This window comes from Podarcis liolepis (assembly GCF_965112155.1).
Source record: "Podarcis liolepis genome assembly, chromosome: 1".
NCBI lineage: Eukaryota > Metazoa > Chordata > Lepidosauria > Squamata > Lacertidae > Podarcis > Podarcis liolepis.
The window spans coordinates 72,123,917-72,142,811 of record NC_139554.1 but is presented as its reverse complement, the minus strand read 5'-3'; the positions used below and the strand labels follow the sequence as shown (position 1 = coordinate 72,142,811).

The following is an 18,895-nucleotide window of genomic DNA, read 5'->3' as shown; positions in this document are numbered from 1 at the left end:
TCACATCCATGCTAAATGGTTTCTGCATTAATATGTATTAAGTGTAGAAACTTTTATGACACAGTACTATTGCCAGTTTTCCACTATGTGTTTCTGTTCTTATGAGAGAGACGTGTGTGTGTGACCATTTCATATATCTGTTGTTCTGGACTCTAATCCAGAAAACCTTATGCCATAAAGCAGACAAATGCTTTTATTTAAACATACAACTGCTTGCCATGGATATCTATAAAAAAATGGTGGTTTAAATATGCATTTAACATTTGGGGGGGCATAATATAAAAACCATATAATCCAAGGCCAACACTGAGAACACAATATTTGTCAAATTTAGAAAAATAAAAAGACATTTGTTTATATTTTTAAAGATCACAACACATTCAGTTTGGCATTTCCTTTAATATTTGGTGATGTATTTCCTACCCTGGTGTGTATTTAATTGCCATTAATAATGTGTTACTTGTACATCAAGTGACATGCTAGGGTGTCCAGTATCTTGTGATGACTGATGTAAAGAACACAAACAGATGGTATGGAGTTCTGCCGTTCTTTAGGCTAGAGTAACTTGGCTGAAGTCAACAGACTGGCTACAGATTAATTCTGTTATTTTCATAAAGTTATTATTCTGGAATCCCATTAAAATGTCAGTATGCATGTAATCTTAAACACTTGAAGATTAGCCGTGTCAAATACAATTGGGCTTACTCTTGAATAAGCATGCTTGTGATAGAACTTAAGAACTTGTACACAGTACCATAGGAATGGGGCAGTTATAACAAAAAATGTGTATGCCATATGTTCAGATGCCTTTCAGGCGTTCTGTGGATGCATTTGCTTTGTGGGGAGAGGGGAAGAGGAATCACATTAGGGACCCCCATGCTGTGCCTTGACAACAGCCAGAGGTCTGAAATATTCCTAAGCCTACTGCACATGCCTGTGTGTACAGTGGTGCCTCAAGTTAAGAACTTAATTCGTTCTGGAGGTCCGTTCTTAAGCTGAAACTGTTCATAACCTGAGACACCACTTTAGCTAATGGGGCCTCCTGCTGCCACTGCGCCGCCACCACACGATTTCTGTTCTCATCCTGAAGCAAAGTTCTTAACCCGAGGTACTATTTCTGGGTTAGCGGAGTCTGTAAACTGAAGCGTCTGTAACCCGAGGTACCACTGTATACAACTTGTACATGCACAGGCTTCTCCAGAACACTAGGTAATCATGCAGAGGTTCAGGCCACAGATAGTAAGCACCATCTTCAGCACCACTAGCCATTGGAAGCATAGGAATGTAGGAAGCAAGACCATTGGCCCATCTAGCTCAGTATAGCCTGCACTGACTGGCAGTGGCTCTCTAGGATTTCATGCAGGGTTCTCTCCCAGATCATTCTGAAGATGTCAGGGGTTGAACATAGGACCTTCTGTATGCAAAGCAAATAATTACCGCTGAGCCCTTCCCCCATCTCTTCAGATAAAACTGTGATTAAAGTTATATAGCCTTTTCATAATGTTCAAGGAATGGCATTTTTCCCCAGAATGCTGGCCATTTCATTTCCAAGCGTTTTCTTATAGATGGTGCACATTTGTCTTCTGCACAGACAACTACAGTGTGCAGTTTTGTATTGTGCATGTTGGACAAATGCAGAATCATATAGCATTGGGGTTGTGTAATCCACATAAATTTGGACTAACAGCCTATACTGATCTTTTAACTACTCTCATTGTAGCTTTCAAATATAGGCCCTGCAGCATATTTTACTTTAACTCCATGACCTCCATTTAAATGGAGGTGTCTTATGTATCAAATCAGTGGATTTAACATTAGAATCAGAAGAAGAATGACTCTTGGGGGCAGGGGTTTTAAGGTAGCCTTATGAAAGCCAGAGAGCACAATATGTTAAGTACATTGTCAGTAGTTAATATTGCATTCTCCTTATAACCCTCTTCAACTTCATTTTGTAGATCCATGAATCTTCCAGTGTTGGTGGGAGATCTGAAGTATGTAATCAATGAACCAAGCCGGCTGCCCTTATTTGAGGCCATACGCCCTCTCATCCCATTAAAACATCAAGTGGAGTATGATCAGTTAACACCTAAACGATCCAGGTAGGTTTGATCAATGTACCTCTCTGTATATGAGCACACTTTTTTTCTTTTTTACTAATTGATGAATTCTTACTCAAGAACTCAGCAAGTATACATAGGCATATTGATCAGTTATTTGCCCCAGCCCTCGCCTAACCTTAGGTGGCTCCCCTCCCAAAAAAATTCTTTTCAGGATGCCTCTGTTTCTGCAGCAGAAAGTTAATATTAGTTAATCAATCATAGCAGGTCTCCTCCTGAAGTTCTTCCCCTTTTCTTCCTCCCTCATCCTGATAATAAACAGGAGGGAGAGGTGCTCCCTAAGTCCTTACCCTTTGAGCCCAGGAGCCCTGCTGATTAAAGAACTGTCAGTCTTTGGTTTGTGGAGACCAAGACTAGAATTGTTATTTTTTGTATTTTAAGTGGGGCTCTTGTGTCTTTAACAGCTGCACAGCAGACAGAAGTTGAACAGATGCCTTTTCTAACATGGAAATGCAAATCATTTTTAAAAGCAATACCAGTTTCTATCTGTTGAGACATGTTATAAGAGTAAGAGTCAAAAAAAAAAGAGAGTGGCATCCTTATAAGAGTCTGGAGTACCCAGCCAGGGTAAGGGAGGAGAGCTAATGAAAGTTGGAAGTTGCTTCCTACTGCTCTATATAAGTGGCCTTCCCCTCCCTAAGACTTAGTTGCATGCAATGCAAATACAAGTAATTTGACAAAGTAAAGTATAGGACAACACACTCCACCTTCTTCAGAAGCCTTGAAAATCAACACCAGTGAATGGCAGATGGGTATATGGGACTGTTTAAGTAGCAACTGTAAATTCTGTTTATCCTATTCCAACTTTTGCAGAAAACTGAAGGAGGTGAGGTTAGATCGTTTGCATCCTGAAGGACTTGGGATAAGTGTGAGAGGAGGTGTTGAATTTGCCTGTGGCCTTTTTATTTCTCAGCTAATGAAAGGTGGACAAGCAGACAATGTTGGACTTCAGGTGAGAAGGACATTCTGTCTCTTATAGCTAGAAAATATCTTATGTATATATTCTATTATTCAAGTTGGTGGAGTTGCTGCTGCTTCCTGAGAAGGGGAGGGGAGAGGTGGCAGCAAGACTGGTGTAGTGCAACACACTACCATGAGCACCTTGGCGCTACTGGTGTGTTTGTACTGTGCCAGCCTCATTGCTGCCTCTACCTCCCAGTAAGCAGCAATGACATGAGCACCCCACCATACCGTCCACTAGTAATCAAATGTAAGAATACTGTTTATCACTATAAGCTCTTTTTGCCAGAATGTGAGATTGTAGCCTGTAGGAGGAACCTATGTTATGAGCACTAATACACTGACGAACAAGAAAACATGCATAGGACTCATTACAAACCTACACACACAATAAAAATGTGACTTTAATATAGAAAAGGGTTAGTCTTGCACATATTTTAAAGGTGAAAACTAGCATTTATACACCCGTGTGCCCTCTGTAACTGACATGACACATTTTGAAACCAGTGAACTAAGTTTGTTGCTTCATAATGGATATTCACATGCATTCCTGTTTCATGAATGGTTTGAAAAAAGCTTAGATCATGAGCCAGCCCATACTCAGAAATCTTCCAACAGATGAATAAGAAGGGAACCTCATGAGAGGGGAAAATGTGAATCCATTCCTAGACAAATAAACAAATGAACAAATAAATCCCACACTTTCATATTTTGACTTCATTAAAGTATATCTATTTATACCAAACCAGTAATCTCGTTTGCAGAAAATGTAGCTCTGCCTTCCTTGGTTTGTTGATATGTGATGTTAAGAATCAGCTTAAGGTGCCTTCATAATAGTCTGTACAAGACACTTTCTAAAACTTTTTAAGACCAAGTGAACAAGGGGAGTTGACAGGCTGCTCATTGTTCTAAATTGCTGTCTCATGATAAAGCCAAATGCTTCTGAAATTTCACCCATCTGCATTATTTCACTAAATCTCCACACATTTTCCAAGCTAGAAAAAAAATGTAGTCTGGGAAAAGGCATAATGAACTTCTATCATAATATTATGTTTCTGGCTCCTTTTTTCCCTATACCATTTTGATCCATCCTCTTGACTATGAGAAAATGAGGTAGTTTTTCCACCACTTAAAGTGTGTATGTGTGTCTGTATAATCAAGATACGTAACTGAAACGTTTGTGGCATTGACCTATTTTCTTCTGATTTCTCCTTCTTCTTTTTCCTAAATGGATACAGTTTAGCCTTTTCATGCATTTCATCTGTCTATTTTGTTGCTCTCACAGATACTGTACTCATATCTTTGGGGATTATGTTAACTAAAAAGGCCTGGAGATTATTATGAATAATAGAAGTAAAGGAAACACTAAAAAAGTAAATCTGAAACCATCATGATTCTGCTCCGTATACTTGTTAGTACAAAAAAGGCCCCCTTTTCAGATTGTAAAAACAAAGGAATGCATGAAACAATTTTCTATTTTAGTTCCCCGCCCCCTTGCTTTCAGTCCCTTAGTCAATTCTTCTGTAATAACATACTGGTGCTTAATACATTGACAACAGGAAATAGAAAGGTTTTTGCCAAGTCTACATTATAGAAAAGCTAGCAAACATTTATTTCATGAAGAGTGTAGCTTGCCAATAATGTCTTTAATGGCTATTATTGGAGCATTACACAAACACACACACAGAGAGAGAGAGAGAGAGAGAGAGAGAGAGAGAGCGTGAATGCAATTCATCCAACTTCTTTTGGTGGGGTGGAAATTTGTCCAATTTTGTCTTCCTGTAGTGTGACCAAAAGCCATTAACTCATGTATGTTTTAGACAATATAAGAAGATAGGATTTGTTCTTACACACTGACTGATATTTATACTGGTAGTTGTATAAGTGCCAAATAGTGTTGGTCCACACTCACAAGGAGTCAACCGCTTACTGTGGCAGCCTAATTTATGGAACTCCTTGCAGATACAAAGCCTTGGCAATACTGTCTTCGATACCTGCTAAATGCTTTTTGCTTTTTGTTTAGGTTTTGTTAAGTCTAGATAATTTCAAGCTGTTGATTTTATCTGGATTTGGTCAATTTTAGTACTTGTTGTAGAGTTTGGTTTTACCAGTATTTTCCAATGAATATTTTATATTCTTTTCTGTAAACTGCTTCAACTATTTTTCCTATTAAATAGTAGATAAGTCTTGTTAAAGAAAGGAATAAAAATAAATATATGTGCAGAACCAGCCCCAAAGCCCAGCCACAAGAAGATCAATCTCCCACTTCAAGTCAGTAGAGGGAGCAAGAGAGGGCCGCAGGAGACCATGGAGACTGCTGAGGGTGGAGCAAAAGAAAGCATTCTGCATGGATACAGTTTGCATTTGGAAAAGGAAAGAAAGAAGTCTGGCTACTTGCTGGATGGCAAGAAGCAGTCTTTGGGAGAAAGTGAGAACAGGAATCTCTCTGATTTACCTTTGTTACATAATGGTGTATTCAATTGTGTATTCAAATCTGATACACTACATGACATTTGTACGCAGACAGTGAACAATAAGCAGGAAAGAGAAGCAAGAGAAGCATTATGGACATATTTGCCTCCTGAAGCTAACCTCTTCATGCAGAAAATTTTCATTTATGCTGGGGGTGAAAGGACCAAAGAGAGAACACACCCTCCTCTCTATCAATAAGGGATTTTACAGTTTAAAAAATTTCCCAGTAGGTGGAGCAAGCACATCATTCCTAATATCAGTGAAGACCATTATTTTATTCCACTCTCTGCATGCCGTGCAAGTAGTACTTTGAATCTTAACTAAAACCTTTTCCTCCCTGTATAATTGTTGGCTAATCTTCTAGGAAGGGCTTTTGTGCATTTAGCAAGTGCATGGTATGAACACAACAATAAGCAACAACAAGGGGAAAGATCTGCTAAATTTGTATCAGTTATGTAGCTATTAATGGCACAGGATCCTTATCTGGAAACAAAACAAACAGACATTGACGCTCAACTATGTTGCAATGCCCCTGTGATGTTTGCTCTTTCTCACTTTTGTCTTGTTGCAACTTTGTACATATTTCATCTACATCCAGGGTAGCTATCCTGCCCCACATTGTGGGGGGGCTGATACAGGCCTCCAAAGCAATTTTTTCTAGCCTGCCCTTCCCTCAACCCCACTGATTCAGCAGTGGGGAAAAGGAAAAGTTAAAGTAGACTAAGTGTTGTGATGAGCCTTGGTAGCTCCCTCTTTATGCAACATGTTAAATTGAAAGGGTTTTTAAAAAATGAGTTAGTCCTTTGCAATACAGATGACATTTTAAATAGATATTCAAGCACAAAGAGGCAGACATCAAAGTTGCAAAAGCAGCTTCAGGCAAGGCCTGCAATAGGCCAAATTAGATCTCTTATGCAGTGGCAGAAGGGAACTCCATTGATGGGATCTGGATCCAACTTGTGAAAATTCAGCTCAGTCCTAGCAAATGTGAATACAGTAAAGGGAAAAAGCAACCGCATCTGCTTTGCTACACCATTCCAATAGATGAGCGGCACATAATTTCAAACAGAAGTTAACACTGCTGTAAATAGCAAGGTTTGAGGAAGGGTTTTTGGGCCCCAGAGCAATCCTGGGGCAGAGCTTTCATGCCAGATTGTTGGGGCAAGGTGGTGGTACCTGATTAAATAAGCCGTGGCAAATGAAATTTTAAAAAGACTTATACACACCACAGATCAGGTTCTCTGTGTTTGCCGCAGTGATTAAGTGTATCAACTAACATCTGTTTAGCATGTGATTTCCTTGGCTGGAAAATATGGCCTGAAATCAGTTATTTCAGGATTGAATTAAATTAAACTTGACTCATTATGTGAGTAAAACAAGTACCATGCAATGATAACTGATAAGCAAGTGCCGTAAACCAAAGCTCAGCAGCAGCCCACTGAAAGAATGCATTGTTCTTGCAGTTCATCTTAGTGTGCCCATACTAGCTTTCCTAGCCCATCAGATGGAAGCAATATCATTAAAATGAGCTTTTAGTAGACTACAAAGGGAATTAATTGAATTTAGGATTTGATTGAATAAAATGGCATGTAGTCAGTGGTTAGCGCTTATGCAACAAAACTAAAACAAACCCTTTGCATAATTTAGGCAGTAGCGGACAGTGAGGCAGGGCTGCCCTACTCACCTGAGCTACTTCCGGCTGACTTGCTACTGCATATAGGGAGGGAGAGGGGCAAGGCAGAATCAAAGGCAGCATGCTGCAAACAAGCCAGAAAGAGCACCGGATTACCTCTGCTGCAGCATTTGCTCCTTGCTGCCACCTTGCCCCTCTCCTTCCCCATCCCAATACGCAGCAGAGACTCAGATTTAGGGAGGTCAGGTGAGAGGCACAGGTCCACCACGCCATCCACTGTTGGGTCTAGAGGGGCTGCTGTGTGGATTTGTTACAGCAAAAACAGCATGAAGTCTTCAATACTGACTTAATACTTTGGTCTCAATAAATCCTGGAAACAGCTAGCTCACTACAGAAAATAATTCTCTCTGTGCCTGTTTATTTATTTTGGTCTTGCTATGCCTATTCATCACCAGCAGAGACTTATCAAGAGTGGATCTTGAACTCACTGGATTGGAGTCTCTGTATTCATCAGCACTAAGCACAGCATTATGGCACACTTACTTCATTGCTATTGACATTTCGGCTTCACTTTGCACCAAAAATAAAAATATTCTCTACGTACTCAGGATATATATTTACCTACTTATTTAGGTGAACACTACATACATCTAATGAACTTACATAGTTTATGTATTTGAAGGTGTCATGCAACATTGTGGTCTTCACTAGAATTTTACTATGTAATTTAGTCTTTGCATCATTTGCTATGCTCAGTCTTTAGTTGTTGCTGTTAAGAGACTGCGAAATTTTACTGCCTCCATGTGGAGACGGTCTAAAAGCACTTACTCATGTTAGTGGCTACGTTGTTGGTATGCAATATATATCTTTTGTCCTGAACATTGAATTAAATGAAGTAATGTACTCTAGACTTTAGCTGGATGTCTAGAGTAAGTAACCATTAATTTAGGTCCATCACCAGGTTATATATGGCAGAATGCAATGCAATGAAATTGCATAGATTCTGATTATACTGAACTGTTCCCTAGGACTTAACAGCAGGAAATGCAAGTCAATTACCAAATAATATACTCCATCAAAGTATACAAAGGATACAGTCCATCCCAGAAACAGCTTTGATGTGTGATCCCAAAACTGTACCTTCAATGGCTTGCATCCTAAGTTGCTCTTCTATTCATAGAACTTTTTCTCTTAATGAAATTCACTCTGATCCTGCTGGCAGATAGTGGAAGGGAGACTATTTTCACCAATTCCTCCTTTCCCCTCAGGGTCACCTCTCATGGTGCTTCAGATGGTCCTCCAACCCTGTAGAGAAGATTTTTGGAGGTCACAGGTGGAAAGGGGAATTAGTGAGCATCCTATTCCATTCACTCAGAGTTCGGATCTGAGCTGATACACATAAAATAGCTGAAAGAAATAAAGGATTGCTGGACAAAACAATAATGTACTTCTCAGCAAGGGAGCATATATAGGCTGCTCAGATGTGATCAAGCAACTGCATAAAACTTAAAAGTTGTCATTTGCCCATTCCCAAAGATGTGTTCCATTAATTTCACAGCAGGATATGTCTCATTTCTACACAAAAAAGCCTTCTTTCAAATGCATTGTCCATTTGAAATTGTTTGTTCCTACTGAAACACACTATATAAAATACTATTTTCGCAGAATCTTAGAACTGTAGAGTTGAGAATGATCACAAAGGTCATCTAGTCCAGCTCTCTGCAGTATAGCAATCCTTTGTCCAACATGGGGCTCGAACCCACAACCCCAACTGAGTTATCTCAGCTTCTATCTCTCTCTCTCTCTTTCTTTTTTAAACTAAGGTTGGAGATGAGATTGTTCGAATAAATGGATACTCCATTTCTTCATGTACTCATGAAGAAGTGATTAATCTTATTCGCACAAAGAAAATTGTGTCTATAAAAGTGAGACGTGAGTAGAACATTGTTTTGATATTTTGCCAAAATTCCCATACTTTAGTGCTATTGTGGCAACTGACAGTAAACTTTATTTCATTGCAGACGTTGGCATGATACCTGTGAAAAGGTAATTGTCTTTTGGCTAAATGCATATTTTACATACAATATGGAATGTATCTAATAATTTACAGTGGTACCTTGAGTTACAAATGCCTCAGGTTACAAAAGCTTCAGGTTACAAACTCCACTAACCTGGAAGAGTTACCTGGAGATGAGAACTTTGCCCCAGGATGAGAACGGAAATCGTGTGCCGGTGGCGCAGCGACAGCAAGATGCCCCATTAGCAAAAGTGCGCCTCTGGTTAAGAACAGTTTCAGGTTAAGAATGGATCTCCAGAATGAATTAAGTTCGTAACTAGAGGTACCACTGTACACTGCTTCTGTCAATTTCCTCTGCTTAGTAGCATCACATTTTGAAAACTGAAAACTACACAGTTTTATGTTGTTGCCTTCCATCTTTCTCGGGATACAATGTAGTACACCTCCAGTGGGGGAGTCAAACAGCTGCATTAGCAGCACTCAAGTGACCTCCCTAGGGCACAAGCCTGGGCAGTGTATATGGAGGTCTTGGGCTGCCAAGGTAACAAGGCCTCTGGGCCTCTGGGCCCCACTGATGTGGTCCAAAGGAAAGCAGAGCAATACATTTGGCACTAGCTTGGCTGCAGGAATTGTCGGAAGGAGGTGTACAAGTTGCCATCCAACCATATTGGGGACTCCACTCTGCACTTGTATAGGGCTTACTGCTTAGCCTTTTCTTCTCCCTCTACAACACATACAAAAACTACCTTCTTGACTGTTGGACCCACTATTGGTCTCATCTGTTCAATCTGCCAAAGCCTGTCTTTGCATGCAGTGGAAGTCCCTAACTCACTGTGGGTTTGAGACCCTTTGGCTACCTTCACCTGGTTTAGCTGTCAGTCAAAGCTGTTTCCTGGGGTGTGGCCGCTGTTGCATGATGACAGCTTCTAGGAGCCACAGGTGAGAGCTGAGTGCAGGGTGGGGACCAAAGGTGAGCAAACTACCCCAGAAGTAGCACGCTGTGTCCTGCACAGAGGTACTACACAGTTTTATTTCAATGGGATTTAGCACATACAAGTCTATGTTGAATTGGAGCCATTCACTTTACCTGAGGTTTTTCCTTTTAAAAAGCCATTATGCTCCTAAAGTGCTTTTATTAAAATTATTTGTGACCAAAGTTCAACCAACACAATCTTACTGGACCTGTAAATTAACAGCTAGCATTTGATTCTGTATATTGGGGATCATATGGCTTGCAGCCAAACAAGTATTAGTTCTCCAAAGCCTTTTAAAATCACCAACAGCCAGCTGACAGAAAACTGTTTAAACATCCCGACTGGTCCACAGCAAGGGGAATTCAGGTTGCAACCCAACATCAGGAGGTGTGGTATGAAAGCATCCACAGTGCATTACTTATTTCAGCATCTTTTCTTTGTTCATATCTAACCACTTATATATTTTCTAGTTCTACTGATGAGCCTCTCAAGTGGCAGTTTGTAGACCAATTTGTATCAGATCCTGGGGTAAGCATTAAGAAAATAACTTTTGCTGCAAATTTTAAACACTGTGCTCATAATAAAATTTTGCATTGGACCTATTTTTATAATATAGTGTTTTGGGCACTGTACAAAATTGTTTGGTTTACACTGAGTACATTTGGAATGGGATGACTGTATGAATTATATATTTCCAAAACACTTTTGGATATAGGCACGTGGACAATTGAGTTCATTATATGATAATGCTGAGTATGTGTAAACCTATCAACAATAACTTATGTATTTCCTTCCGTATCCCCCGATGCTTTGCAAAACTTTATCTAGACTTTGATGGTGGGCAAAAAATCAGCATGCCTTTTTAGCTAGTGGACTTCAATGTCAGAAACTCTGTTGCCCTAATTTTTGCGTTTTAGGAAGGTAAAAGCAGTGTTGCAGGTCTTGCATCATCTGGAGGGAAAAACCACAAAGAAAAGAAAGTTTTCATTAGCTTGATTGGTACAAAGGGCATGGGATGCAGGTGAGCTGCCATTTATTTCTCATCACTCATTTCACCTGGGAAATATAATGGATGTGATCTAGCCAAAATTAAGAAGGGTTTAACTGTGACTGGATCTTAAGTTAAATATATTTATGCAAATGATAGTGTTCAGAACCAGATATAAGCTGCTGCACACATCACTTGTCCATTATTGGTCAAAGCTGCAACTCTTTTCGTCTTTGGGTAATGTGTACTGACGATCGGCGTCTCTTTACTGAATTGCTGTGCAAAGAATTGTTCATTACCAATAATTAATGAGGTTGCAAAATCAATTGATTCTATCCTCTTCTCATATGGACTAAGATATGACTCGATTTCTTTTATACAGTACTTCTTTGGCATGCTCAGAAAAGTTGTGCCATGTCTAATTGTGCAACAGTGTTGACTGTGATAGAATATTAGTGTTAGTGGGTTGTTACAGATCCTATGGCACCAATAGAGCTTAAATAAGGTACATTTGCTGTACCTCTGATCCAATGTATTCTCATCAATCTGAAAGTAACCAAGTTATTTACAGTGCTTGGTTATTTGACCATGATTGTTTACTTGCATTATTCCATTGCGTAATGTCGTTTTGTTTTCATTGTTTATTCCAGCATTTCCAGTGGTCCCACACAAAAACCAGGCATTTTCATAAGTAATGTTAAACCACATTCTCTGTCTGCAGAAGTAGGGTTAGAGGTAAGTGTAATGTTGATGAAACCATCTGGTTCTATGATAGCCCCATGCTGTCCCCTCTGCCGACAGAAGGCATCTATTAGAGGAAAGGGGAGGGAAGAAATTTTGAGAGTTCTCTATTGTCCTCACATCTTCAATCTACTCCAGAGTGTGTTTCAGTCCTCCAGGGCAGAATTTGGGACATACAGACATCTGCAACAAAACGAGAACAACCAAGAATTGCCATCCTCCCTGTACTATGAATGGATGCCTCCCATCAACAGAGGGGACAGCACTGGTTATTGCCCATGACAGGTCTTATGTTGAAATGACCATGTTAAAGGAAACAAAATCAGTGGTGTCTTCCAGACACCAATGCAAAGTGAATAAATTCAATAAGATTGAAAGCTTAAAAATATCCCAATGTTTACCTTAATCTTCAAATTAGTTGTTTTGAAGTGGCCTCATCTTATTCACTTTTCTGAAACAACTGGTTTGAGAACTGAAGTCTGTGTGAGAACTCTGCTGAAGGTTCAAGTATTTTGTTTGTTTCCTTGCTTTCAGGTTGGTGATCAGATCGTTGAAGTAAATGGAATGGACTTTTCTAATGTGGATCACAAAGAGGTAATGAAAAGGGCCAAGTTGTCCTATTCTCATAAACTGAAAATGGACACCTTACACTAACTTTTAAATCAATCTGTTTCACAACTCTCAGATTTTTAGGATTCAGCCAACAAATATTGGAGTATAGTTTAAAATGTTTGAATCCAGACACTGCTGTCACTACAAAGTCATCTGCATTGTTTTAACTGTCCTGCTCTTAGAATGAGATTCAGTCAGCATCATTACCAGGTGGAGAGGGTGCCACTGTAGTTGTGCTGTGTACACCTTTGCAGCTGGACAAAGACACGCATGTAAATATATTATCCTTTCCTCTCCCCCACCCCACCATTTTTTCAGGCTGTGAAGGTGTTGAAAAGCAGCCAAACCCTGACTATCACAGTTGTAACTGGAGCCGTAAGTATGAATGTCATCGTAATCAGCAAAGACCCTGTGAAAATCTAGAAAACCACTGTATTCACACTGGTTCTCAAAGTACATATGTTAGCCAGAAACCGGGGATGGGAGACATATACTCAATTCCAGTATAATCTAGATTCAAATTGATTGTTTGGGGCTTAAGTAGTTTAAGCAATTTCTGAACATCTGAATGTCATCTTTTAGAGACATCAGCAGTTCACTGATCAGTTCCTCTGAACTGGTTGTATTTTGTTGTGCATATTGTTTTGTTCATTTTGTGGCATGTGAAAATATTTTAGAACCTCAAATAAGCCTTGAATGTTCAAGGGAGAGTTAGAAATCCTTCCAGGGGGCAACATATTTACCCCATAGTTCTCATTTACTCCTGCACATGGAACCACAGGGAAAGCAGCCATGAAAAATTGTCTTCTATAGCTAGCCAAACAAGACATTGCCTGTTTGTTACAATGATCATGTATGAATGCAGTGCATCTGCACCACAGCCCACAAGGGTACACAGCTCTCCAAGTGACTTAATCAATTTCACTAACAATAATCATGTTTCAAAGTAGTATCCCATCAATCATGACACTGTGCTTAGACTGATTTTCAGCGACAATTTTTGACCCATTCTTTCAAATGAATAAAGGGGAAAAATAAGATAGCAGTGTGACTAACCTAGTTCCTAAAATACCTTCCCATTCCCCTCACAACACAGTCAGAATGCTTGTATAACCAGCTAGGCATAACAGCTCTTGATGCTGTAGACACACCATTCAGTGTGAAAATATGCAGTTACAAGAAGATAGAGGTGAGGCTACCACTTCTGAAATACTGTATACACATGACAGTGTCAAGCACAAAGCTAAAGTGAAAAAGCATGGCATTTCATGTATCTAAAATAGACTTATAATCAGACATATATAAATCTGAGTTTCACACTAATAATGTGGATTTCATATTTCTTGTAATGAAAACCCCTCCAAAAAAAAGAACTCAGAAAATTGAAAATTTTGCAACATTTTGTATTCACTTAAAAGAGGTTTTACATTCCTACTGATGGCTAGATAGATAGATGATAGAGATAGATGAGAGAGAGATCTTATTTATAAGATTACAAATCTAATTCGTAAAATTTATTACCAATCAATAACTACAATAGCTCTTTTTTATACATCTGCTAGATAAAAGCAACAATTTTCATTGCCTAGGGGAAAAGGTATTGTCAATGTGTATTACCTGGCAGATCTTAAAAGGGAGAATTCTATACAAATTTGCTAACAAAACTTAATTAACAGGGATTTGAAATAATATTTAGGGAAAGGAGCTGTTTATGACTGAAGACGAGAAGCAGAGGGAAGAGACTAGCCGTGAGTTGGAGCGGCAAGAACTGATGCGCCAGAAGAGGCTTGCACTGGAGACCAATAAGATCCTGAAAGAACAGCAAGAAAAGGAGAAATTGTAAGATATTGGGGATGCATCGGGTTTGCTAAATTAACTGTGGCATAAATGTGCTAGTGCTGAGGCTTATCATGTGTAGAAGCTTCTTAACTAACTTTGCCTTCTTCTGGAGGCCTCAGGGCACTGCCGTGACTATCATTCTCAATTGAGATTGTTGTGGCTTCTGGGTAGTACATTAGATTTCTTGGCAGCTGGTAGATAGGAAATTTGATGTTGAACAGTGTGGCGTTAAATGCAAAAAAAGCATAACATAGCCTTTGTGGGGGGGGGACCCAACAACTTCAATTACCAGTATGTGTCCTGATTTACAAAGCAATACACAGGGCCAGCCAACCCATGAGGCAAGGTGAGGCTGCTGTCTCAGGTGGCAGGATCCACAGGGACAGCAGATCCAGCTTCCAAGGAAGGCATCGCCTGCTGCTGCCATCATGATGGCAACAACAGGTGCAGTGTACACCTTGGATGAAGGATCTGTCACCTCCTCAGCAGCCGCTACCCCTCTTGGCAAATAGGAGGCGCTGCCTTCTGGACCGTCTTGAGGGGCTGGGAGCTGGGGGCACTGTTATACAGTGGTTCCGCTCCTTCCTCCTGGGCCGTGTTCAGAAAGTGGTGGTGGGGGATGAGTGTTCAGACCCCTGGGCTCTCACTTGTGGGGTGCCTCAGGGTTCTGTCCTCTCCCCCATGCTTTTCAACATTTACATGCGGCCGCTGGGAGAGATCATCAGGAGGTTTGGGCTGGGTGTTCATCAGTATGCGGATGATACCCAGCTCTACCTCTCTTTTAAATCAGAACCAGTGAAGGCGGTGAAGGTCCTGCGTGAGTGTCTGGAGGGGGTTGGAGGATGGATGGTGGCTAACAGATTGAGGTTGAATCCTGACAAGACAGAAGTACTGTTTTGGGGGGACAGGAGGCGGGCAGGTGTGGAGGATTCCCTGGTCCTGAATGGGGTAACTGTGCCCCTGAAGGACCAGGTGCGCAGCCTGGGAGTCATTTTGGACTCACAGCTGTCCATGGAGGCACAGGTCAAATCTGTGTCCAGGGCAGCTGTTTACCAGCTCCATCTGGTACGTAGGCTGAGACCCTATCTGCCTGCGGACTGTCTCGCCAGAGTGGTGCATGCTCTGGTTATCTCCCGCTTGGACTACTGCAATGCACTCTACGTGGGGCTACCTTTGAAGGTGACTCGGAAACTACAACTAATCCAGAATGCAGCAGCTAGACTGGTGACTGGGAGCGGCCACCGAGACCATATAACACCGGTCTTGAAAGACCTGCATTGGCTCCCAGTACGTTTCCGAGCACAATTCAAAGTGTTGGTGCTGACCTTTAAAGCCCTAAACAGCCTCGGTCCAGTATACCTGAAGGAGCGTCTCCACCCCCATCATTCTGCCCGGACGCTGAGGTCCAGCGCCGAGGGCCTTCTGGCGGTTCCCTTATTGCGAGAAGCAAAGCTACAGGGAACCAGCCAGAGGGCCTTCTCGGTAGTGGCGCCCGCCCTGTGGAACGCCCTTCCAGCAGATGTCAAAGCGATAAACAACTACCTGACATTCAGGAGACATCTTAAGGCAGTCCTGTTCAGGGAAGTTTTTAACGTGTGATATTTTATTGTATTTTTGGTTTTTATGGAAGCCGCCCAGAGTGCCTGGGGAGGCCCAGCCAGATGGGGGGGGGGTATAAATAATAAATTATTATTATTATTATTATTATTATTATTATTATTATTATTTATTATTATTATTATGCAGGTGTCCTCCCACCCTTGTTCCTTATTCCTCCCTCCCCACCTTGTTTCCAATGTATCTTCAACAACTTTCACATGATTTTTTCATGTGAAATTCAACATTTTGATGAATAAAGCCCAGACTGCAGTCTTGATCAGTCATACTACAGGCAACCCTAACTACTTTTGCAAGACAGGATATGAGCCTAACATTAGGGTGGCAACATTGTTGAGAGATGCTGGGGGGAAATCAGGAAATCTCGCAGTTCCCATGTACGCATCTCATATTTGAGTACGTGCTTGGAGCTTCCCATGCTCATTAAATATTTGTGGTGGAAAGCTTGACTTTAAAAAAGCAGTGTCAGAGGGTACCAAAGAAGGCTGCTGAATTTGTGACTCATCAGACTGTACACAATCTGGTCTATGCATGTTAGTTCCCCTGTTCTTGCAGTTTCAGACAGGCAACCAAAGCAAGAAGCTTAGTAAAATGCTGGTGGGCCACCAGTTATGTCTGATGAGCTAGATAGGTCTAGTTTAGGCATAGGCAAACTCGGCCCTCCAGATGTTTTGGGTCTACAACTCCCATCATCTCTAGCTAACAGGACCAGTGGTCAGGGATGATGGGAATTGTAGTCCCAAAACATCTGGAGGGCCGAGTTTGCCTGTGCCTGGTTTAGCTGATCAAAAGCATTTTCTTCATCAAAGTTATTTTTCCATATACTGTAGTTAGGTTAAAAACTCCAAATTGTTTCCCCTTTTTCTGTAGGCGAAAAATGGAGATTGCACAAAAAGCTGCAGAGGAGGAGGAAAGATACCGTAAAGAAATTGAACAGTTAAGTTATCTCTTAGTTCATTTCTTTCCCACACGCACACACCTGCATTTGGTTATTTTCCCTCTATGATTCCTTTTTAAAAAGGATTCTATGGTTTGGGGAAAGGGTGAAGCAGGATAGATGCATTGTCATTCCACCCTCCTGTCAAAGCCCCCTACCCTGCACCACTTCAGATTGCAGAAGGATAAATCACGTGTCCTCCCCTGTATAAAAGCTCCCTGCACACAGAAAACCAGTATGTGAGGGAGACGTCTTCCCTAGAATGCTTCCCCATGACACAGGCAAGGGCTGTATTGCCATGCACTCCTTCTGCCTGCAATCCAAAGTGGTACAGCACAAGAAAGCCAGTACCAGGTGCTATTTCTGAATTTGCAGCTTGACTCTCAGTTTTAAATTTCTTTCGGTCTCAAATTATTGAGGCATCCATATGTCCATAACTGTTTGTTTGTTTGTTTGTTTGTTTGTTTGTTTGTTTGTTTGTTTGAATGCCTCGCCTTCCCACACCTAAGGCCCAAAGTAATTAGCAATGGCATTAGGAAAGAAATATGAAAGTCCAATAAAATAGCTTAAATCCAAAATAAATCCCATTTGCCAATGGAACCTCAAAATCTGTCTGAGGAAAACACATATATACTGTGGTAGTGATAAAACGCATTGCACTTGCTACATGTTCACTTTACACATTGCTTTCCATGAAGCATGTACAGCAGTCTACAGATCCTTGACTACAAATCCTTCCAACTGATCTACACTGTTGCCCTTCTGTGTGGCAAATGCCTGCATCAGCTCACCTGAAAACGGGATCCTGCATGAAATCCTAACTAATCTCAGGGAGCTGTGAAAAAACCTGGCTGAATAATGGGCTCTATTGCCAGCTAGGGTACCATGGGAATGATCGTGTCCCAAATGCTGAGGTTCAGCAGTAGGGAGGTGAAGGTGGTGGGGAGGTTGGTACAATGCAAATACCCCAGCAGGATTGCTGGGGTCTTCCTGTTGCCTCTCTTCTCCCCCTCCCAGTATGCAACATTGACTCCCTGTTGGGAAGATAGTGTAGAGGCTTAGTACCACCTGACAAGCCAATTCCATTCAGATCACTGGATCATGGATTTAATCCATGTTTAACTTACCTGCCAGCTTTATTGTTTGCTTGTTTACATATCAGAGTATATAGAGGGCAGGGCTCCATGGTAATTAACCTGCCACATGGTGTTTACAGTCTGAAATTTAGCACAGAGGAAAACAACAGAGGAGGTGGAAGATAGTAGAGGTGGGGTAAACTGGGAAGGAATATGCAGCTGTTTCAGCTGCATGTGACTTGGGTCTTACAGACTAAGTTACAGTAGGGCATGGGAACTAGGGGTGGTGCCAAAAGATTAACTGGAAGCTTTGCTGGAAGCAAATGTGCTGGTGCACTTCACTCACATTGCTCATTCTAAACTGAGATACTTAAGTATAAACCAGATTATTGGAAATATTTGGATCCTGTTCTAACTCCAGTTCCTAAAGTAAACAAACAAACAAAAACATAGAGCATGAGGCTCTATGGCTCTTTCTTGTGCATTTTACCCATAAATTATGAGCAGGTTGAGATATTAACCATCTCAAAATCATGATGAAACTCATGGCCAGGCTTGCTAAAGTTATGTAATTATTGCCTTACCTATACCATTTTGTAGTGTTAAGAGTGTATTAGTTTGCACCGTGTCATTCTTCTCCTCCTGTTGCTTTTGCATTTTAAGAGATCTGAAAAACTGGTTTTTATGTGTGCATGTAACACTTGTGCAGCAGTTGGGGCTTTATTTTTAAGTGGTTCCAGGGCTTGGACTCATGTCACTGGAGTTGGCCCAGGAGATCCTAAAATGTACAGCAGGAATGGGGAATCAGTGATCCTCCAGATGTTTTGTGAATTACATTTCATTTCATCCCTTACCTTTGGCCATGCTGGCAGATACTGATGGGAACTAAAGCCCAACAACATATACAGGACT

At 41.0% G+C, this 18,895-nt stretch overlaps 1 protein-coding gene across 7 annotated transcripts in view; it reads left to right on the top strand.

Annotated features, from left to right (window-relative positions):
- Window positions 1–18,895, top strand: part of USH1C (USH1 protein network component harmonin) — a 99,341-nt gene that overhangs the window by 59,217 nt on the left and 21,229 nt on the right. For all 7 annotated transcript variants that reach the window (XR_014519811.1, XR_014519812.1, XR_014519813.1 and 4 more), the window contains 11 exons: window positions 1,956–2,099; window positions 2,931–3,069; window positions 9,006–9,114; window positions 9,204–9,228; window positions 10,644–10,701; window positions 11,091–11,194; window positions 11,812–11,896; window positions 12,437–12,496; window positions 12,833–12,889; window positions 14,211–14,353; window positions 16,841–16,906. Coding sequence is in view for 3 of the 7 variants with exons in the window: in XM_083478346.1 (XP_083334472.1) it covers window positions 1,956–2,099; window positions 2,931–3,069; window positions 9,006–9,114; window positions 9,204–9,228; window positions 10,644–10,701; window positions 11,091–11,194; window positions 11,812–11,896; window positions 12,437–12,496; window positions 12,833–12,889; window positions 14,211–14,353; window positions 16,841–16,906 (990 nt within the window). In the remaining 4 variants the exon portion in view is untranslated. The remainder of the gene's footprint in view (window positions 1–1,955; window positions 2,100–2,930; window positions 3,070–9,005; window positions 9,115–9,203; window positions 9,229–10,643; window positions 10,702–11,090; window positions 11,195–11,811; window positions 11,897–12,436; window positions 12,497–12,832; window positions 12,890–14,210; window positions 14,354–16,840; window positions 16,907–18,895) is intronic.